General features: G+C 45.2%; 1 protein-coding gene across 1 annotated transcript in view; it reads right to left on the reverse strand.

Annotated features, from left to right (window-relative positions):
* LOC134934577 (collagen alpha-1(VII) chain-like) overlaps positions 1-18,895 on the reverse strand; it is an 817,258-nt gene extending 798,363 nt beyond the window's left edge. The window contains exons 1-4 of the mRNA XM_063929986.1: positions 18,879-18,895; positions 17,925-18,115; positions 9,621-9,804; positions 7,719-7,878 (exon numbers count right to left, since the gene is read on the reverse strand). Coding sequence (XP_063786056.1) covers positions 7,719-7,878; positions 9,621-9,804; positions 17,925-18,115; positions 18,879-18,895 — 552 coding nt within the window. The remainder of the gene's footprint in view (positions 1-7,718; positions 7,879-9,620; positions 9,805-17,924; positions 18,116-18,878) is intronic.
* Between the last annotated feature and the right edge of the window lie 5,457 nt (positions 18,896-24,352).

Raw genomic sequence — 24,352 nt, forward strand, 5'->3', positions numbered from 1 at the left:
CGGGCGAAAGGACAGTCATATTTGCCCCGAGGCAAAGGAAAGGGTAAGAGAGTGCACCAAGCAGCTTCTTCCCAGGAGCAGAAGCCCCCCCCCCGGCTTCTGCAAAGCCCTCAGCATGACGTTGGGGCTTTACAAGCGGACTCAGGGGCGGTGGGGGGTCGACTCAAGAATTTCAGCGCACAGTGGGCTCACTCACAGGTGGACCCCTGGATCCTGCAGATAATATCTCAGGGTTACAGGTTGGAATTCGAGAAGTCTCCCCCTCGCCGGTTCCTAAAGTCTGCTCTGCCAACGTCTCCCTCAGACAGGGCGACGGTATTGGAAGCCATTCACAAGCTGTATTCTCAGCAGGTGATAGTCATGGTACCCCTCCTACAACAGGGAAAGGGGTATTATTCCACACTATTTGTGGTACCGAAGCCGGACGGCTCGGTAAGACCTATTCTAAATCTGAAATCTTTGAACCTGTACATACAAAAATTCAAGTTCAAGATGGAGTCACTCAGAGCAGTGATAGCGAATCTGGAAGAAGGGGACTTTATGGTGTCCCTGGACATCAAGGATGCTTACCTGCATGTCCCAATTTGCCCTTCACATCAAGGGTACCTCAGGTTCGTGGTGCAAAACTGTCATTATCAGTTTCAGACGCTGCCGTTTGGATTGTCCACGGCACCTCGGGTCTTTACCAAGGTAATGGCCGAAATGATGTTTCTTCTACGAAGAAAAGGCGTATTAATTATCCCTTACTTGGACGATCTCCTGATAAGGGCAAGGTCCAGGGAACAGCTGGGGGACGTAGTAGCACTAACCCAAATAGTGCTGCAACAGCACGGGTGGATTCTGAATTTTCCAAAATCCCAATTGACCCCGACGACACGTCTGCTGTTCCTGGGAATGATTCTGGACACGGTTCAGAAAAAGGTGTTTCTTCCGGAGGAGAAAGCCAAGGAGTTATCCGAACTTGTCAGGAACCTCCTAAAACCAGGGAAAGTGTCTGTGCATCAATGCACAAGAGTCCTGGGAAAGATGGTGGCTTCTTACGAAGCGATTCCATTCGGCAGATTCCACGCACAAACTTTTCAGTGGGATCTGCTGGACAAATGGTCCGGATCGCATCTGCAGATGCATCAGCGGATAACCTTGTCGCCACGGACAAGGGTGTCTCTTCTGTGGTGGTTGCAGAGTGCTCATCTGTTAGAGGGCCGCAGATTCGGCATACAGGACTGGGTCCTGGTGACCACGGATGCCAGTCTGAGAGGCTGGGGAGCGGTCACACAGGGAAGAAACTTCCAGGGAGTATGGTCAAACCTGGAGATGTCTCTTCACATAAATATACTGGAGCTAAGAGCGATTTACAATGCTCTAAGCCTGGCAAAACCCCTGCTTTAGGGTCAGCCGGTGTTGATCCAGTCGGACAACATCACGGCAGTCGCCCACGTAAACAGACAGGGCGGCACAAGAAGCAGGAGAGCAATGGCAGAAGCTGCAAGGATTCTTCGCTGGGCGGAAGATCATGTGATAGCACTGTCAGCAGTGTTCATTCCAGGAGTGGACAACTGGGAAGCAGACTTCCTCAGCAGACACGATCTACACCCGGGAGAGTGGGGACTTCATCCAGAAGTCTTCCACATGATTGTGAACCGTTGGGAAAAACCAAAGGTGGACATGATGGCGTCTCGCCTCAACAAAAAACTGGACAGGTATTGCGCCAGGTCAAGAGACCCTCAGGCAATAGCTGTGGACGCTCTGGTAACGCCGTGGGTGTTCCAGTCAGTGTATGTGTTTCCTCCTCTGCCTCTCATACAAAAAGTACTGAGAATTATACGGCAAAGGGGAGTAAGAACGATACTCGTGGCTCCGGATTGGCCAAGAAGAACTTGGTACCCGGAACTTCAGGAGATGCTCATGGAAGATCCGTGGCCTCTACCTCTAAGACGGGACCTGCTTCAGCAGGGACCGTGTCTATTCCAAGACTTACCGCGGCTGCGTTTGACGGCATGGCGGTTGAACGCCGAATTCTAAGGGAAAAAGGCATTCCGGAAGAGGTCATTCCTACACTGGTAAAAGCCAGGAAGGAGGTGACTGCACAACATTATCACCGCATTTGGAGAAAATATGTTGCGTGGTGTGAGGCCAGGAAGGCCCCCACGGAGGAATTTCAATTGGGTCGATTCCTACATTTCCTGCAAACAGGATTGTCTATGGGCCTCAAGTTGGGGTCCATTAAGGTTCAAATTTCGGCCCTGTCGATTTTCTTCCAGAAAGAATTGGCTTCAGTTCCTGAAGTCCAGACTTTTGTAAAAGGAGTACTACATATACAGCCCCCGGTTGTGCCCCCAGTGGCTCCGTGGGACCTTAATGTAGTTTTGGATTTTCTCAAATCCCATTGGTTTGAGCCACTCAAATCGGCGGATTTGAAATATCTTACATGGAAAGTAACCATGCTACTGGCCCTGGCTTCAGCCAGGAGAGTGTCGGAATTGGCGGCTTTATCGTATAAAAGCCCATATCTGATTTTCCATTCGGACAGGGCAGAACTGCGGACGCGTCCTCATTTTCTGCCTAAGGTGGTGTCAGCGTTTCACCTGAACCAGCCTATTGTGGTGCCTGCGGCTACTAGCGATTTGGAGGATTCCAAGTTGCTGGACGTTGTCAGGGCATTGAAAATATATATTCAAGGACGGCTGGAGTCAGAAAATCTGACTCGCTGTTTATACTGTATGCACCCAACAAGCTGGGTGCTCCTGATTCTAAGCAGACGATTGCTCGTTGGATTTGTAGCACAATTCAACTTGCACATTCTGTGGCAGGCCTGCCACAGCCTAAATCTGTCAAGGCCCATTCCACAAGGAAGGTGGGCTCATCCTGGGCGGCTGCCCGAGGGGTCTCGGCATTACAACTCTGCCGAGCAGCTACGTGGTCGGGGGAGAACACGTTTGTAAAATTCTACAAATTTGATACCCTGGCTAAAGAGGACCTGGAGTTCTCTCATTCGGTGCTGCAGAGTCATCCGCACTCTCCCGCCCGTTTAGGAGCTTTGGTATAATCCCCATGGTCCTGACGGAGTCCCCAGCATCCACTAGGACGTTAGAGAAAATAAGATTTTACTTACCGATAAATCTATTTCTCGTAGTCCGTAGTGGATGCTGGGCGCCCATCCCAAGTGCGGATTGTCTGCAATACTTGTACATAGTTATTGTTACAAAGAAATCGGGTTGTTATTGTTGTGAGCCGTCTGTTCAGAGGCTCCTACGTTGTCATACTGTTAACTGGGTTCAGATCACAAGTTGTACGGTGTGATTGGTGTGGCTGGTATGAGTCTTACCCGGGATTCAAAATCCTTCCTTATTGTGTACGCTCGTCCGGGCACAGTATCCTAACTGAGGCTTGGAGGAGGGTCATAGGGGGAGGAGCCAGTGCACACCACCTGATCCTAAAGCTTTATTTTTGTGCCCTGTCTCCTGCGGAGCCGCTAATCCCCATGGTCCTGACGGAGTCCCCAGCATCCACTACGGACTACGAGAAATAGATTTATCGGTAAGTAAAATCTTATTATATATATATATATATATCTGTTAGAGGGAGGTGGCTCGGGCAGGAGCATATACAGTGTGAGAGGCTGGCTAAGGTATATGTGTGTTAGAGGGAGGTGGATGGGGCAGGGCTGGGGTATACACGTGAGAAGTAGGTGGCTGGGGCAGGGTTTATATAAGTGTGAGAGGAAGGTGGATGGGGTAAGGCTGGGGTATATATGTGTGAGAGGCTGAGTATATGTTCTAGTGAGGTGGAGCTGTCATGAGGTTATTTATGTATCATACTGAGGTGGCTAGGGAGTCTTAGGGTATCTATATGTGTAAGAGGGAGGTGGCTGGGGCAGGAGCATATATGCTTTAGGGGTAGGTGGCTGGGGTATATGTGTGTGAGAGGGAGGTGGTTGTGGAGGGGTGTGAGTGAGGTTGAGCTTCCGTGAGAGAATTTATGTATACTGAGGTGGCTGAGGCAGGGCTATGGTATCATATAAGCCCCACAGCCCAAACTTTGACAATTTTATTTTTCAACTGGGTTACACACATGTTTGCCCCACCCTTGTTGTAGCTGCACCCACATTATGCACAGCTCTGACCCCCAGGGAGGCTGCCTATTTTGTCAGTCCCGGGCCCCACAATTTCTAATGGCAGCCCTGCAAATCAGCGTTCCTTTTCAGTGACAGAACTGCGAGGCACGGCAAGTGTAGCAGTCACCCACAAGTGAACAGTGTTGCCCACCGAAGTCATCACAGCATGCTCAGCAACTGCGTACTCTGTTGCAACTGCAACGCATATGCGAGGAACAGTGACTCCCTGAGTGCCTCCACTGCCGCGCAGAATGGTCGCGGGAGCTGCAATGCTGACGCCACATTTTATGCGCACCAGATTGTAGTCACACACCCCAAAAACGGTCATGACACGTTACCTCCCCCAAATGGCCTCTTCCTGTCAATCACTCTGCGACTGAATCCTTACTGGGAGCTTCATTATAAAGGTGCCAATCAGTTACGACACCATTGACGTTGCGACCACATCTGAATCAGGCCCTTATTCTTATGACAAAGGAGCTGACCGGCATTAGCTGCAGACCACTGCCACATTAGGCTAGTTAGTTATGGCCAATGTGTTATTGAGTTACCTAGTTGTTGTTTCGAGGGGTGACACGAGAAGCGAGTGGTTAGGTAACATAGGTGTGTGGGTGGAGTGTTTGCAGGTGCTAGAGAGAATAAGAATTAAGATGACAGGAACAGTGTTGGTGAGAGATGCATTATTTGTCCATATATATTTTTCTTTATCTTATTTTCCTAAGTCGGACAGTAACGCTGCACGATTGCGCACTTTCTACCTCCCATTTCCACTGTGCCTTCGCACAAGTGGTGGGACGAGGTGACTGATGCCTTCAGTCCAGTGAAGATCCTTGTCACACGTTTCCATTCTAGTGCTGCTGCGTTTACTATTAATTTGCTCCCAACAGGTCTGTATACAGCTCCGCTGAAACAAAAAACCTGTCCACACCACCAGGACCAGAACCCTCTGGCACACGACCTTGGGTACCTCAGGGGAGGTCACAAAACGACAATCCCCATATATACAAATAGGAAGCATACAGCTCAAACAATGTATTAAGCAGCTATTTGCCTAACCAAATGCCTGTTATTAAAGAAAAAAAAGTTCTGACATTTAAGATAGTTAAATCAGAGGCGGAACTACCGGCAGTGCAGGCAGTGCACTGCACTGGGGCCCGCCTCTGTCCAGGGGCCCAAGCATGTAATGAGTCAAACTGACTCATTACATGCCGCTGTGCGCTGCAGGCAACCGCTGCCCGCAGCGCACAGCCGCCCGGAGATAGGAGCTGAGCAGCGGTACAGACGGGGGAAGGAGGAGGGAGCCGGAGGACGGAGCCGCAGCAGCGCTTTGTTACTGGTGGAGGCGCTGCTGCTGCTGCTCCTCTGCTTCCCTATAGGCTGTCTTCCGAGAACAGCCTATAGGGAAGCAGAGGGGCAGCAGCAGCAGCGCCTCCACCAGTAACAAAGCGCTGCTGCGGCTCCGTCCTCCGGCTCCCTCCTCCTCATTCTCTACTGCCCGGGAATCGTCGTCTGACGCAGCTGCACCGAGGAGCCTGAGGGTAAGTATAATTCTTCTTTCTTTCTTTCTTTCTTTCTTTCTTTCTTTCTTTCTTTCTTTCTTTCTTTCTTTCTTTCTTTCTTTCTTTCTTTTTCTTTCCTTCTTTCTTTCTTGTGCCTGCCTGCCGCAATGTGTAAAAAGGGGGGACTACCTGCCGCACTGTGTAAAAAGGGGGGACTGCCTGCCGCAATGTGTAAAAAGGGGGGACTGCCTGCCGCAATGTGTAAAAAGGGGGGACTACCTGCCGCAATGTGTAAAAAGGGGGGACTGCCTGCCGCAATGTGTAAAAAGGGGGGACTGCCTGCCGCACTGTGTAAAAAGGGGGGACTGCCTGCCGCAATGTGTAAAAAGGGGGGACTGCCTGCCACTATGTGTAAAAAGGGGAATCTGCCTGCCGTAATGTGTAAAAATGGGGACGCTGTCTGCCGTAATGTGTAACAAGGGCACGCTGTCTGCCGTAATGTGTAAAAAGGGCACGCTGTCTGCCGTAATGTGTAACAAGGGCACGCGGTCTGCCGTTATGTGTAAAAAGGGGTAATCTGCCTGACGCTAAGTGTAAAAATGGGGAATCTGCCAGCCGTAATGTGTAAAAAAGGGGGGCTGCCTGACGCTATGTGTAAAAATGGGGAATCTGCCTGCTGCTATGTGTAAAAAGGAGGAATCTGCCTGCCGTAATGTGTAAAAATGGGGACGCTGTCTGCCGTAATGTGTAACAAGGGCACGCTGTCTGCTGTAATGTGTAACAAGGGCACGCTGTCTACCGTAATGTGTAAAAAGGGCACGCTGTCTGCCGTAATGTGTAACAAGGGCACGCGGTCTGCCGTTATGTGTAAAAAGGGCACGCTGTCTGCCGTTATGTGTAAAAAGGGCACGCTGTCTGCTGTAATGTGTAAAAAGAGGAATCTGTTCGCTGTAAGGTGTAAAAGGGTCTCTACCTGGTGTAGTGGTGCTACTGTGCGGCGTAATTTGAATAATGGAGACTACTGTGTTGGTATTATTTTGTGGCCACACCCCTTCCCCACGAAGCCACGCCACTATGTATTTTTGCGCGCGCCTACGGCGCGCACTGCCCCCGGGGTGGACTTGGATGGGGGGGGGCCCAAAGCATTTTGTCGCACCTGGGCCCACCGCTTGCTTGTTCCGCCACTGAGTTAAATGATCTACATTGTCAGAACTGAACAAACAAAAAGTAACCATAGCTTGTACTACTGTATATTTGAACAGTATTAACCTAATACCCAATGACTATATGTCCCCGAAGGGAACTTATTACTACACAACATTGGGATGGAACCCTCTAAAGGCATGGAAACCATCATGTTTTTCAGACTACCTTCTAGAGGAATGAGCCCAGTGCTGAGTGGGTAAGGCTTTAAGAAAATGAAATGGACTTGACCAGGGACAGTCTGGGGCTGTGAAACACAACAATGGGATGTGGCCACGGCTCATGAGGGTGTTCCTTGGGTCATAGGGGTGTGGCCTTGCGGCACGACCCCATCTCTCTATGCCAGGCAGCTGAACAGAGTGCCAGGAGGCAGAGCTGCTCGGCCAGCCCATCTCTGTGTGTGGCCGAAGCGGCCCATAGGCCATTGGCCCTACTGGCATTTGCAATAAGTGCCAGATGGCCAGTACAGCTTTTGTCTTACTTTAGTTTAAAGAAAGTGAGTCTGGGGGTGACACAGTTCCCCTTACCAAGCGATCCATATAGTCAAAAGTAAAACACAAAGCCATGGGGTTTATCTTGAACTGCATGAGGTTTAGAGGTTTGCATACCACAGCGCATTGGATGTGGTTTTAATTTTCAGTCTTCAATATCTGCATCTGATGAGCAGCGGATTGCAAACCGAATACTAAATCGCTACTTAAAGCTCTCTACAAATGGCTAGCTAATTATTTGAAGCAGAGTATTATCATAGAAAAAAATAAAGTCATGTTTTTTATTGGGAAATAAATGAAGGAAGATAACATTGAGATGAAAGTAAGAATATTGAGGATGTTAATGAGAATTTTACTAATGTAAGCTACACAACATACAGTATAGGGAGCTCATACTCAAAACTTAGTTACCTTTGGCACGTCTTCTCTGGAAATAGATGGATTAAATACTCTGTCAGCCAGAAAAGCAAGGGCTTCTCCAGTCTTAGTGTTACCACCTTTATATTCAATGGTTTGGAGAGCCAGTAGTACATCTTGAATAGTTTCATAATCTGACAATTCAATACTCATCCTGCAATAATCAGAATAATCATTACTGATATCAATAAATCACACAAAATCCCTACAACGCAATCTGTTATCTCACAACAAAGCTCAGGGGGAGGGGTGGCTAGACTGTCAGTCTCTAAGCCCCACCCCCAAAAGGCCATGATTCGTGGGCCCGTGAGGAGGGGCGGGGTTACTGATACAATTTTTAAGCATGCAAGCTAATTGTTTTTTATGATCCACATCCCAGATAAAATATGCATATTCTGTAGTATTAATATAAAGTTTTGTCTTATAAATTTAACTAACTTGTAATGTTTATATATTAGAACAGTGGTTCCCAACCTCGGTCCTCAAGTACCCCCAACAGTTCATGTTTTCCAGGTCACCTAGCAGTTGAACAGGTGTATTCATTTCTCACTGACACATTATAAAAGACCCACAGGTGGAGCTAATTATTTCACTTGCAATCCTGTGAGGAGACCTGGAAAATATGAACTGTTGGGGGTACTTGAGGACCACAGTTGGGAAACACTGTATTAGAATATAAAAAATTCTTATACATTATTGCGTTCTGTGTGAGTTCACTCAAACCAGCACCAATCTGGAGTGAAAAGCGCAAGGCTTGTAGGGGGTCATTCCGAGTTGATCGTAGCTGTGCTAAATTTAGCATACCTACGATCATCTTTTCTGACATGCGGGGGGACGCCCATCACGCTGCTAGTCCGCCCCGCATGTCAGTCCGGTCCCCCTCGCAGAAGTGCAAAGGCATCGCACAGCGGTGATGCCTTTGCACTTCAGGAGTAACTCCCAGCCAGCGCAGCTTTAGCGTGCTGGCCGGGAGCTACTCCTCACTCCCTGGCCCGCAGCGGCTGCGTATGATGTCACGCAGCCGCTGCGGCCCGCCCCCCCGTTCGGTCCGGCCACGCCGTTTCTCCCCCTCACGTCCATCGATCGCCTCTGCCTGTCAATCAGGCAGAGGCGATTGCTGTCCTACTACGGCCTTCGGCCGTCCCGCATAAGCAGTCGCACTACGGCGCCAGCGCATGCGCAGCAGGGACCCATTCGCTCTGCTGCGTTAAAAACACAGTGAGCGAACGGGTCGAAATTACCCCCCTAGTCTTATATTGTCCATTGTTAAAGTGAGTATACAATTACAATTTTAATACACTGTCTAATTAAAATAAAAATAATACAAAATTCCAAGTTGGCAAGAGATGATTGTCCCATTACTGGCTACTAGACAGACAGCAATGCACTATCCACCATATGTTGGGGTTTCCCACTAGTAGTCTCATCACTCACACTGGAAAGGTTCAATGTATGGAAACTTAAGGGGTCTATGAATTTTATTAAAGTTGGATTGACATTGTCGAAAACAGGACTAAAACCTGTCAGATTTGTCCGCAAATCCGATAAAACATGCAGATCCGTGGCTAATCCGCCGATCCATGTGTTTTCTGACAAGTCGGAATTGCCGACAAGTCGAAAAAACGGAAGCCCCATTGAATAGGTTGAATGATTCGAACTAAAAAAGTCAGAAACTGACGTCTTTCCGACTAGACGGCAGTTCCGACTTCAACTGAATAGACCACTAAGGGCACAATGCAGTTTAAAGGTGATCCGTCTGTGCTAATCAATATCCTCCCAGTAATATATGTATTTCATTAAGAAGAAGTTTAATAGGTCAAACTTTATTTTAATATGAAATCCACCTTATTTAAAACAATACATATATCTGTATGTTTGATCATCAATATTTGTTACCTTGTGGAATCTCCATAAACAGCAACGCCAAAACGCATTCCTTCCTTCCCAAGCACCTCTGTGTTCTGAAATGAGCTCATCATGCTCCTAATAAAATCTTTGATGATCTGAAAGTTATCTTCTCCCACACTCCAAGACTCATCTACTAAGAACACGATATCCGCCGTCTCTGCCGACCTGCAGTCTACGCAAAAGTAAATTACAGTAAAGATGTGTAAATGAAAACTATAGCAAGATGAAAATCGTAGAAGCATTGTTACTGTGATGTTAAAAATAAGATGGTTATATTTTCTCCCAATTTTTTTTTCTTCAGTCATAAAACCCACACAGCGCAAGACTCGCACAGCACACGCTTCTAATTATATAAAAATGAAACCATTTAATATATTGCACACTAAACAGATTAATGCATCTTCTTGCATCGGCTTTCTGTTCGAGTAGAATGTGCTAATTCACGTATCTTACTTATACCGAAAAACTGTTTCATTAATAGGTTGCTCAAAAAGTGCATAAAAGTTGAGACACAGTCGCTATGCGGTCTGGACACAGAGCGGCCGCTGGGGAATAAAAAAAAAATTGCTAACAGGGATAAAATAGCAGAGAGCGGTTCCAGGAAACAAGACATTTTCAGCCATAGCCTGTTTTTTCATGGTGCAGAATGTTTTACAGCTTCAGCTGAGAAAATATAACTTGCATATATGGAGCAGTCCTGTACAAATTAGTTAAGTGTGAATAAGCCTGCGAAGGAACATTTTCGGGTTTAGGACGGTATCCTATTAGCAGCGGTACTTTACATAATCTCTCTTAATTATAAAAATGTAGTAAATTTCAGGTTCTGTCCTGGATTTTATTGATGCATGCCTGCTGCCAAGGCAGTCCACAATAACTGATGTCAGCGGGGTATCGTCTCAGTTTCCCTAAAAACATCAAGTTGCAATCTTAAATGTTTTAATTAAAATATGAACCAATACCTAATATTTTATTTTTGCTATATGTGTAACACGCAGGATTTACCGACATTTATAAACCTTACTCCTAGGAGATCCTGAAGGAAATTTATGGGTTACTACCCACTCAGGATTACTCCAGACAGTCCAGAAACCTGCCAAACTGTCGAGAGTGCGGCTAGGTGGTATTCCAAACCATCTGGGAAACCTAGAGAGATGATCCAAGGAGACAAGGTTAAATGATTTTTCAGCATCCAACAAAAGCATGGCATTAAGACTCTGATGTCCTGAAGATCAGTGCCAGTGAGTCGTTGACAGCACTCTCCTGAAATAGAATATGGAGTGACGGCCCTATATGAACGCTGTCTGGTACCCATGGATTACAAAAATCACTACTAGTATTAAGTTTAACCTCTTCGGCAGGATTTTTGTTCATAGTTTATTTAGTGTATTGAGGAGGAAAATAGGTCTATATGACAGAGGCTGTTCAAGATCTTTATCAGCTTTTGGAACCACCTTTAATTAATTTAGGAAGGATGTAATTTATTATGAAGAATATAACTGAAGAATGTCACTAATCCTAGCAGACAGGAGTTTGTAGTAATCTCCAGTGAAATCACCGGGGCCAGGACCTTTGCCAGGTTTTAAAGTCTTTATTGCTTTCTGTACATCAGTGCTAGTTATGGAGGTGATCAAGGAGTAGGCCGAAGCAGGGAACAGCTGAGGAAGGGGTAACCCATTCCAAAAAGGGATTTTATTACCCATATCTGGGGATGTTTGAGCATAAAGACTTTCATATAATGATCTGAAAGTATCTGTAATTTTGGCACTATTCATCATTCTATTGCTCCAGGGGAGAGTGGCTAAAAGGGGGCTGGTCGGCCTATTCCCAAATCCATCAATTTGGGAAAAAAACATTGGAAAGAAAACTGGTTACCCATCTGTGTTAATAGTACTTAATCAAAGTAAACTTTTTTAGCTAAATAATACTGCTTTTATAATTGGTCAATTAGGGATAGCCTTAAAAATCTAATAAGCATCCGTTAATGCTAATTGGGAGGATTTATAAAGTCTTTAAAATTCTTTATTGCAATTAGTAGTACAAGAAATAATGGGGGTGATTCCGAGTTGATCGCAGCCAGCAACTTTTTGCTGCTGGTGCGATCAACTAATCCCCGCCTATTGGGGAGTGTATTTTAGCTTAGCAGGGCTGCGATCGCTTGTGCAGCCCTGCTAAGCAAAACATTTTTTCATCAACCTAGGAGTAAGGCTGGAGCTACTTACCCTGTGCGATGGATCCAGCGACGTTCCTCCCAGCTTTGACGTCAGACATCCGCCCTCCGTTTGCCTGGCCACGCCTGCGTTCGGACAACCACTCCCCGAAAACGGCATCCAACGGTGAGTATCCGACCCAGAACGCCTCTCCGATGTCAATCTTCATGCGATCGGCGCTGCATCTTCTTTTTTTGCTGTGCACGTCGTTGCCCGGCGACGGACATCGCTGAGCAACGACGCACGCACAATGCGCACGCCGCGCATGCGCAGTTCCAACCCGTTCACACCGCAGCGAACAACCGATGCATGCAAACGGGTTGGAATGACCCCCAATATCTCCTCTCGTCTCCGCTTTGATGCTTGTCAGAAAAGGAGGGGTTATCTTGCTCATGTGACAAATTATCATGTGAACTCAACCCGAGTATGGAATTTGAAGAAGTTGGATAAATGAGAAGCGTTATCGGGCTAAAAAGCCTGTTAATACTGTGCGGTAATTCACTGCGCCTAATAGAATACTGCCCAAAGTCTGTCTGGAAAGCATTTGTAGCAATTAGTACTATCCCTCTAGATTTAGAGGTAAAGGTGACTGAGGACACTACTTTCCAACATATTAAGTTTAGAAACATCAGATTGCACAAGGTGAGTCTCTACCTAGGTCAATATTCAATTCATTAAAATACAGGGTATGCGTTTAACATACCGTTTGTCGGGATCCATGACACCCATAAAGGTAGGATAGAACATGTGATGAGCGAAGTGAGCCACCGTGCCCACAGCGTGGTGAGCGCAGTGAGCCCGCAAAGGGCCTCGATGCTCTCGCCCCACTGCCAGCATTATGGCGGACAGGATGCCGCTGTCGGTATAGTGACAGCCAACATACAGTGCGCCGGGATCCCATACCGATCCCAAATACACTATAACAATACTTTCTTTCACTTTATAGAGGAATTGAAACCTACTATATTCCAGGGTCCAAGTTTAAGATTAGAAATACAGCCACAGAAGCATCAAATTAAACAAGCGAGCATTGTATACTGTAATAAAATGCAATTTAGTGAGGAAGTAAGATAACGACCTATATGGTGTGGAAAGAGCAAGGAGAGAGAACATGAGGGAAAGACAGACGGGGAATACAAAGACAACAAGGACAGAACTAAAAGTGTAGGGATTAAGAAAACATACTGTAAAACATGCAGCATAATAACAATTGAGAATTCCGAGCAATAGACCGTGTATCATACTACAACATTTTCCTTGCATCATAACTCCTAACCAAGCTCAGCATTAAATGGGTGAGTCTTGGGGCAACATCCAAACAGCGCTCTAGAAAGTCGCCTTCAGTATGGAATTGTGGGACCCCTTGTTAGCACAATCAAATAGGAGTACAATAGATCTGAGTTAAGGGGTTGCCAATTAAGCACAGTCAAATCCAGCCTTGATTCCAAAGGAAAGCTAATAACTAAGCAAAGCCTTTCTAAAAACTAAAAAACAGGTGCAATAAAAATAGAGGATCTCAGGTCTCTATGGAAGTTGACACAGGTGAATCAAGCTCAAATCTAGATTCTTGATCTCATGGATATAGGCAGTAGCATCCGTGTCAGTGGAGAAATCCATATAGGATGTCTCATCAAATAGATGTAAACGCAATGGGAATAAGGGAGCAAATTTGCCACCTTGCTAAATTGATTAAAGAAAACTCCTTATGGACATTTGTAACACTCATAGGGAGGTTGTCGCTCTAGAGCAATCCAATTAGCGGGTATTACCCTGCACTTCATTACCCGATGTTGGACAGAACCTCAAAGTTCCATAAACTGCAAGGTAAAGTAAGCATAATAATGGCATAATCAGGGTTCATGCGCGGGAAAATCTCATTGATTCCACAGCTATGCGGAATTAATGGGTTCCCATGTTTGAATTCCGATTTTTAGGCGTGGTAGAAGGAGAGTTATGGTAGACTTACCATTGTTAACTCTCTTCGTGCGAGGTACATTGGGTTCCACAGGGCAACATCGGGGTGTAGAGTGGATCTTGATCCAGAGGCACCAACAAGCTAAAGCTTTAGGCTGTCCCAGGATGCATTGGGGCCTCCTCTATAACCCCGCCTCCAGGCACTGTGAGCTCAGTTTTGTTAACCAGTCCAATGCAGGAGCAGGGAAGAGAGAAGGTAGATGTTAGTCACATAGAACCAAATTCTCACGACAGGAGAAGGGACCAGTGGCAAATGCCATACAAACCCATAGAAGCTAGGTGCGTTAGGGTTGGTGCCCTGTGGAACCCAATGTACCTCGCACAAAGAGAGTTAACAATGGTAAGTCTACCATAACTCTCCTTTTCTGCAGCAAGTTACACTGGTTTCCACAGGGAAACATCGGGGATCTCCTAAAGCAGTTCCTCAAGGAGGGGACGTGCCTTAGCGGGTATGAGAACCCGGCATCCTGGGAGGCAGAAGTATCAAAGGCATAGAACCTAATAAACATGTTCACAGAGGATCACATAGCCGCCTTGCACAATTGTTCTGCAGACGCGCCACGGCGAGCCGCCCAAGAACGTCCAACAAACCGAGTAGAATGGGCATTAATAGCAGCAGGAGCTGGAAGATCAGCCTGCGCATAAGCTTGTGCAATTACCATTCTAATCCACCTGTCCAATGTCTGCTTATTCGCAGGCCAGCCACGTTTGTGAAAACCAAACAAGACAAAAAGGGAGTCTGACATCCCGATAGAGGCGGCCCTCTCCACATACTGTATATACAGAGAGAGCCCGAATCCACATCCAAAGATCGCTCTTTAGAGGACAAATCAGAAGAGATAAAGGTTGGAACCACAATCTCTTGGTTAAGGTGAAAAGATGACAGCACCTTAGGTAAATACCTTTGGGTTATCTGTGCACGGAGTATCTTTTTTTTGGACGAGCAGCTGTACTCACTAGGTGAGCCTATTTAGAATAGATAATGTTTTGTCTAGTACTGCACTCAATCCTGACTTATGTGAATGATTTTATCTGACCCTATGTGGATTCCTTTATCGTTTTTACTTATTAATTGCAATGACACACTAGTGTAAATATTTCAAAATATATGTAATAAATGATAACGAAAACCAATAGCTTCAAATGTCTATCTTATCATGTTCCTTTATCGTTTTTTTCGTAATAAATGTAATGACACACTGTAGCATAAGTGGCTCAGAATAAATGTAATAAATGATACAAGAGTGACCTGGAGTAGGTTTTTGCATGACCAAGGAATGATTTAATTGCTGCAACTGGTTAGACAAATTTTCCGCCCAAGGCGGATTAACCATAGTGACAATTTGTAGCTGTAATGGCACAGGTGGTCCCATAGGGGGTGTAAGGCATTCCACCAGAGTACCTAGTAGGTTTGTGAACGCAGCCCAAGGTGGCTCCTGATTGGTTACAGGAGCTGCAGACTGACTGGAAGATGTATGACACATAGGGGGTCATTCCGAGTTGTTCGCTCATTGCCGATTTTCGCTATATTGCGATTAGTCGCTTACTGCGCATGCGCAAGGTTCGCAGAGTGCATGCGCTTAGTTATTTTACACAAAAGTTAGGTATTTTACTTACGGCATAACGAGGATTTTTCATCGTTCTGGTGATCGTACTGTGATTGACAGGAAGTGGGTGTTTCTGGGCGGAAACTGGCCGTTTTCTGGGCGTGTGCGAAAAAATGCTGGCGTTTCTGGGAAAAACGCGGGAGTGTCTGAAGAAATGGGGGAGTGTCTGGGCGAACGCTGGGGGTGTTTGTGACGTCAAACCAGGAACGAAACTGACTGAACTGATCGCAATGGCTGAGTAAGTCTGGAGCTACTCAGAAACTGCTAAGAAATTTCTATTCGCAATTCTGCTAATCTTTCATTCGCAATTCTGCTACGCTAAGATACACTCCCAGAGGGCGGCGGCTTAGCGTGTGCAATGCTGCTAAAAGCAGCTAGCGAGCGAACAACTCGGAATGAGGGCCATAGTACACAGACCATCATACACAGCTACCCCCTCTGATACATCTTTGGCGCATGCTCTGCATGATGCAGGAGCATCCACAGACTTACTGCCCTTCTTGTTAGACATTGTACACAAATGCAACAACAGAGCAACTTAGTACGATAAAGCCAGGTAGAGTACAATACCTGCGATTACATTCGTCAGTATGTGACTGAATACACAGTATTTACAAGGTAGGTAAAGAGTCGCACAGACACCTATTTGTGTTTATATTTTCATGTACGGTATAAGTCCTTTCCCTAATGTTCAATACTGCAGGTATATACCTTTTACATGTTGGGAGGTTCTCCAGGGAATAAGGTAAGTACAAATAATCAGAAGAAAAAGAATTCCCTATGGTGGGCACACTCGGACTGGTATACTGTCTTAAAGTCAGCTATCTTTATGATAGATGACCACAAATTCTAAAATATAACTTTTATTGATGTCATTAAAACAGAATCGAAATATGGTGCATGTGAAAATAAATTGTGAAAAATTAAATAAAGTGAATTAAAAAGCTTAGCCACTGTGATTGTGTTTTTCTTAACTGTCTCCAGTATCTTTAAACAATGTTACTATATCTTATAGCAATGCTGGTTGCCAGGTGTCTAGTAATGATACATTTGTATCCGAGAGTCTATAACTACCGCAATATTAGTTGCCAGGTATCTTGCAATGATACATTTGTATCTAGGAGTAAACAGCTCCTAAGTGTTATTTAATTGTACCACCACTATTATAATTTAACTCAGTACACAACACCTGTGAATAAATCTGGTATTTTGTGACTGAGTACACAGTAGAATACACGTAATAGGTAAATACTGTGATGCACTCTATATATGACCCTGAAGCACCTAGGGGGTCATTCTGAGTTGTTCGCTTGTTGACGATTTTCGCAACGGAGCGATTAAGGCAAAACTGCGCATGCGCATGGTATGCAGCGCGCATGCGCTAAGTATTTTAGCATACAACTTAGTAGATTTACTCACGTCCGAACGAAGAATTTCCATCGTTGAAGTGATCGGAGTGGGATTGACAGGAAGTGGGTGTTTGTGGGTGGAAACTGACCGTTTTCTGGGAGTGTGCGGAAAAACGCAGGCGTGCCAGGATAAAACGCGGGGGTGTCTGGAGAAATGGGGGAGTGGCTGGCCGAACACAGGGCGTGTTTGTGACGTCAAACCAGGAACGAAACGGGCTGAGCTGATCGCAGTGTAGGAGTAAGTCTCGAGCTACTCAGAAACTGCTAAGAATTATTTAATCGCAATTCTGCTAATCTTTCATTCGCAATTCTGCTAAGCTAAGATACACTCCCAGAGGACGGGGGCCTAGCGTGTGCAATGCTGCTAAAAGCAGCTAGCGAGCGAACAACTCGGAATGACCCCACCCCTAGTTCCTTAGGGTACAGAATATAGTGATAGATATATCTGGGAAATACTGAAAAGCAAAACCACACAGCAGATACAGGCACACACAGTTACAGGCAATGCAGATAATTACTATGACAACAAAACTGCACTGGACTAGTATATGTACAGATATATATATATATAACAGTGCAGTCTTAGGCCGGAGGTATATATTAGAATATTCGTACAATATATCCTGTAATAGGTACACTTTTTTTAACTAACGCTGTCTGTATAAAGACATGTAGAATACAAAAGTATTTGTCAAGTCACAGCACTGTATACAGGCGGCTTTACAAGGGACACCTTGCCCTGCAGTCCCAAAGACTAGCCGCAACTATGCTTATAAGATGGTGCCCAGCATCTCAGTCAGAGAGTGAGGGAGAGTGTGAGGCAACTACAGGGCGGGAAAATATGCAGTAGTTGTCACCCTGGGCCGAGGAGAGGCTATAGGTCAAGCACCAGTTCCCCTATGCTGGACTTCCACCCTAGGTATAGCAGGCCTTATTAAATGGGGCCTTAGTACACCCGACCTGTGCATTATTGCCCTGGTGGTCTAGTGGGGTCCCTGCTCGGTGACAGTGTCCACGACAGTGCCGCGACCCGTCTTCCTAGGACACGGACAGAATGCGATTTAATGGCGGGTCCTGCCTGGGGGACCCTCTTACCTCCTCCCCGTTGCAGCCACACGAACCAGGAGAGCGACTGTGACCATGTGCCTAAAGCCGGAGCGGCTCCGCGGCAAGTACCCAGGTACAGGCCGCGGGAGTATGCGACACCGCTTGGGAGGTGATGGAGCTGCAGCGCTGAAGTGTCACCATGACATACATTGCTGACAGCCCAGTTTTGAAGAAATTTTCTGTCAGAAAAAGCTTTTTAAGGGCTGCCCAGTGCAGCCCACCTGTTCAGTGACTTGCTGCTGGCAGACACCAACTGAAACTGAGCTCACAGTGCCTGGAGGCAGGGTTATAGAGGAGGCCCCAATGCATTCTGGGACAGACTAAAGCTTTAGCCTGTTGGTGCCTCTGGATCAAGATCCACTCTACACTCCGATGTTGCCCTGTGGAACCCAATGTAACCTGCTGCAGAAAAAAGCTATTTAATTGAATAGCCTTTCCCCTCATCACAGGTATTTTAGCCAGCTAATTGAATACCCCTTTAATGTCTGATGATATGTACAAATGGGTGTGTATTGCGTGACCGGCAGGTGGCAATAGTCCCTGTTGGTCGGCATGCCAACCGTTTGGATTGTGAGGGTGCAGGATGTAGGGGGAGGTAATGTGAACGGCGGTCACATAACTACATCCCGTACAAATACCGTATTTTAAAATACAAATACACTATTTTAACTTATTCCTAAGATTACAGTAGCCCTTTTGAAGATTATAGAGACACCAATGTGTCTCTGAAGTGCATCAGGTTGCTGTCACAGGTGTACAGCCACAACATGTACTGTGCATTAAAAAATATATAATTTGTATAATAATTTTCAACATATTTTATATGACATATTTTGCTTTTTTAAGGTTCTTTTACGAGGAAGTTGTATTTCTCTGCTCCAAGATTATTGGATTGTCCTGGTCATCGGAGAACTGTGTGTCACTTTTCAGTGGTTTAGATACTGTACGTTCAAAAGCATTTTAGATTAGTATTCAATAACTAGCTTAATTGTTGCAGGTACAGTATATGCTAACTCATGTGACAGTTCCCTTTATGTTATTGCTTGCTTTATTAGGTCAAATACCTACAAGGTTTACACAACTATATAAGATCTTACAACCCAATACGATACCTTATATATCCAATTGCATGATTAAGGGGTTGGTATTGCGTGACCCCGCCGGTCACAATACAGATGGCGGGATCCCGGCATTGAGATGCCTAGCAGGGGGGCGAGCGCAACAAAGCCTCTTGCGGGCTCGGTGGCGAGCTATGCTCTCCACCGGTTGTATTCCCACTCTATGGGTGTCGTGGGAATAGTCCCTGTTAGTCAACATGCCGACTGTAGGGATTGTGAGGGGTCGGGATGTAGAGACCGCTGGTCACAAAACTGCATCCCTGATTAAGTTATATTTCATTTAACATTGCTGTTCTTGTCATTTATTAAACACGGAGTGCCTGATTCTGATTTGGGAGTACAGCAAAAAAGTAACTGTGTATCTTGGTAAAACCATGCTACACTGCAGATGGGGTTGTTATAAAATGTGCAGAGAATTTTAGCTATAGGAGAGTCATGTCCAATCTCAAATCTAAGTTGGAGTGTAAAAACAAAGCTGTCCAGCATTTGTGGCTATATGCAAAAGCAGACAGTATTTACCCTGCATTCAAAAAAAATAAATGTAGTTGCACCTCTTGCATTGCAGCATGGATTGTCAAGGTGCACTGTTACTTGCTCTTTTCGCTTTGCTGCTAACTAGTGGCTCAGTTTGGCATACAGTTTTTTTCTAATATATATACTCATTTTTGCCCATAAATAAATTATGTGGTGAACATCCTTGTCTGTGTAAAGCACTGGGATTGCCCTCTTTATTTTCACCATTTTTTTCTCCATTTCTGCTAAGAACGTAGCATTTCTGAAGTTATTTCATGAGTTTGTGGACATTGATTGGCCAACACATATTACATCATGTTCTGACCAGGTAGCTTTCGCTTTATCGAGCTGTGACATGATTTATGGAGAATGAACTGGTTAAAAGATTACTTCTATGGATTTGAGGTGAACATAAGTCTCAAGCACAATACAGCAACCAGAAAACAGGCTGAAAGACAAACTGGACAGCTTCTATCAGCATGCCATCAACTACTTGCAGCGTAGTTTAATTTAGCTAACAGCAGCCATTTTCATGCCATGAAAGTCTTCAACCTCACAGAAAGAATCAAGTGGTCAGAGCTTGATGAAGCTGTAACAACAACATTAAACTGAGGTATTTTGTGGATGCTCTATATACAGAATTATTTGTGTTGAATAACGTTCTCTCCCAAGTTCTGTCAGATTCTACAGATGAGCACTATGATACAAAATAAAAGTTTTACATAAAAGGTGTGGCGTGGCTTCTTTGCCAAGTATTTATAAAGTTGCACAACATATTTTGTCAGTCCCCGTCACCATTGCTTTCATAGAGCGTGTGTTTTCTATAATGGGAAACATTTGAGCAGAAAATCAGAATAGGCTGGATGTCACTGTTGTAAAACCTGAAATTCAGTGCAAGTTATATTTTCTTATATGAATTGTTCTGAATTTTATGGTTACAAGTGAAGCTATTACCGAGTAAAGCTGCAAAATCAAATAAAAAGTAAAATTTAGCATCTAAGTGAATAATGTTGTGTTGTTGTGCAATATTTGTATTTTTAATTATATGTACTGAAAATCCTATTTTCCTACACAAAATAAATGTATTGTTACCCTTGTAGATGTGCTCAGGGGCGTAACTCCCAGAGGCAATGGAGACGCCTGCCTCCGGGCTCCAAGCTCTGAAGGGGCACCTGCATGTACAGCAGCACCTGTGTGGTTCAAGCTGGATCCAAGTGACCGCTGCTCTTCCAATAAAGCTCTGTGGTGCACTTGCTGCTGTAGAATTAATTGGCTCTGTCCCAGGAGCCCTGCTAACAAATGCAAAAAGGAACAGGATGGCTCCAGCCTGGTACAGCTCAGCCTGCGCTGCAGCATACGATGGTGCACCTGCTGCAGCTGCTGGACTGTGAGATGGGACCTGCTGGTAGGCACTGATTCTGCAGGCTGAAGACAGCTGAATCTTGTAAGTCTGAACCTGAGGCCTGAATCACCGGCCGTTGTCAGACAGCATAGCTGCAGCCCTGCCCATTCACCCTGTGCTTTGGTCCCTATAGACTGGTTGAGAGCGCTATCTGTATAATTCTGTAAGTCGTGTGTATGTATGTATATATATATATATATATATACTGTATATATATATATATATATATATATATACACACACATATATATATATATATATTTATAGACACACACATTCATACACACTATATTTGTTTCCCTTTTTATTAAGGGGGGAAGGGGGCACCAAACTACAACTTGCCTCCGGGTGACTGGGAGGAACTTACGCCCCTGGGTGTGCTTATTTGTATTGCACTGCACAGCACGGTATGCGGTTAACATAAAGCCCGCCGGGATCTCGACTGTCTCAATACCGTCGCCGGGATCTCAACGGGTGTACTATACTGCCACCAGAATACCGGCGAGGTAGGTGATTCTCCCTCTATGGGTGTCTACGACACTCAAAGGGAGAATTGAACCTGTGGTGAGCAAAGCTCGCCACCGAGCCCACAGTGAGTCCGCAAGGGGCTTCACTGCATGGCATTCTAGTTCCCCGGATGCCGGTGTCGGTATACTGACATTCGGCACCCCATGCAGCGGGATCACATACCGATCCCCAAAGCACATGGAGCCTGATCCTGAGTCAGATGCAAACAGCACCCAATGCATATGTTCATGTAGTTGAGTGATTATTTGCTACTGCACATGTGCGAAAAAAGAGAAAACCCTAACAGTGGCTGCATTTCCCTGAGTGTACGCATAAAGGCATTATTGTGTATGGGTCAGATGGTATCACAAATATGATGGAAAATCAGTGGGCGTTCCTGGGCGGTGGCTGGGAGAGGACCTGAAGTGAATGCAAATAAATTCCATCTCATGGGTGTGATATGGTAGTGTCACAGGCGTGTCAGTGATAGTGGCTGTGTTCTAAGACACACAGCTGCTTCCACAGATGCCGTGTTCAGCAGTGGCACTGAGAGAGGAAGAGAGTTACTAATTGCCTGGGATTGCTGAAGGGAGCCCAGGTCCGCTGTCCCACCTCGAGTATATTTACCTATATCTGAGAAGAAGGTCCCTCTGCCACGGCTGGCACCATCATCAGGAAAATGGTGCAGCACATTGAAAGCAAATGCTCTCCACTGGGAATCTTATTTTTTTTGTGGGAAACATGGGCACACACCTATGTTTAAGCCCCGGCCCTACTGGCAGTACCTGGGCCTGGCCCTACTATCTATGGCCCTGATGTTCAGACAGAGAACTGCACCTGCTCGGCAGGTGCAAATGTCCATGGTGCACATGCTGGTGCACCGATGGTGGCATGTCAAGAATCATCAGTGGTGTTACAGCATGCAGACATGCAGAAAGTGGCATCTAAGAGCGTGCACAGTGAGACGCACGCTAGTACACAATAGGAGGGCTAAAGCTAATATACATTATCACACCTGCAACTCCACCAATAGATAAATGAGCAGACACAGTAGCGACCACCTCTGAATCTACCCCATAATGAAGTGGTATTTGTTAAGGGATCAGGTGGTGGGATAAGTGGTTGGTATATCCATGAATGTGATATCATGAAGCTATTTTTCTGTGTTGATTAGAGTGGCAAGAAAACAAGCCAAAATGTGACAATAGAAAGTTTGCAACCCAGTTTTGTCCGCAACCTCCTGACCACGCATCCTTATCCATAGACTGATAAATTAACAGGATTAGTGACAAATCAGGGTTGGGAATAGGAGTTTCAGTCAGAAGGGACAGTCAGATAGAGAAGTATAAGGACAAATGTAGAATAGATTAAGCAGCTACAGACAGTGAATGTCAGCACACTTAAGAGGATGGCAATAAAAATCAGCTCTTCACCCACATGAGAGGGAAATCTAGGAAACTCTTTATAGGTCACACACAAAGCCAAACATATCAACACCCAATTAAGGACTTCTCTGAGGCACATACTGAATGCATTATGCTGGTGTTGTACAAAATAAATGCCAATGGGAAAGGGCCCTACTATCCAGTAATCAGTGGCAAATGCAGGATTTCTTGAGAGGGGTTTCCAAATGCAATCCCACAATCTCCCACTCTGCGGAACATTGGAGCAAGTTCAGGAGTCTGGGTGAGCAGTAGAACAACCTAGTAACGACTCTGAACATTGGTCTTTTTATACACTGTATACTGTATGGAATACAGTATTTATATTTAACACTATAGATGGACTCTAGTATAGCCTGTATCAAACATACTTAAATAATATAAAAAAGTGGTCAGAAAAAAGTTAAACATACTATAATAAATAAATAAATAAATAAATACACAAACATAATAGAACCAGTACTGCACTTTCTAGAACACATTCTTCCACCTTGTGGTAATGCTCCTGTCTCTTCTTCCTGGTAGCTACTCTCTGGTCCAGTGCACTGATTGAGGACTCAGATCCACACACACACACACACACACACACACACACACACACACACACACACACACACACACACACACACACACACACACACACAACAAACTTGGTAGAAGAAGCTGCTACCACTGGGCATCTGGGCATGTGCAGCAGCTCTGCTGTCCCAAAAACTGCATAATGTGATTGCAGTTCCAGTAATAGTATTATTTACCATTACTATTGTTGTCATAATTTGAGCCACTTGCCAAGAGTTGGGGGGTTTCCGTGCAACCAGAAACCTCCCCTGCATTTGCCTATGCCAGTAATATATAAATTCCTTCAGGAGAACCATAAATGGAACCCAACCTTCTGGTCAGATATCTCTCTGCTACAGTAAAAGATTTTTTTTTCATACAGATGTGTCTAGAAAACATGATAAACCAACAGAAACATAAATTCGAGTGTATGGTGCATTCATAATTCGCATGATTTGTATACTTGACATTAAAATGGAGGTTTCAAACCATACGGTATAGAAGCATGCAATTTTATGTGCCATTTTATGTTTGGTAAATCTTCTTTCTAAACTGCACGTAAAATTGATAGGAAAATAGTTTAGTTATTAATGCATTTCACACTTCACAGTGATCTCATAGAGGTTTGTGTGCTCCTGTGTTCAGGAGGGGATTGTGTGTCCAGAAAGTTCATCCCAGGTTTGTGGGCTGTGTTTTCTCTGATTGGTACGGGCCATTGGCAGTAGTTAGAAATGGTAATCCTGTGTCTTTCACCTACTGCTGAAAGTCTCAACCTTTGCTAGCATTGTCAGTCCTGCCTTCATGATCTTGTTGAATGTAGACAATTCTGTAATGACTTCAGATGCAGAACTGACTTTTAATGGTAAAATATAGTAA

Source organism: Pseudophryne corroboree, chromosome 6, assembly GCF_028390025.1.
Source record: "Pseudophryne corroboree isolate aPseCor3 chromosome 6, aPseCor3.hap2, whole genome shotgun sequence".
NCBI lineage: Eukaryota > Metazoa > Chordata > Amphibia > Anura > Myobatrachidae > Pseudophryne > Pseudophryne corroboree.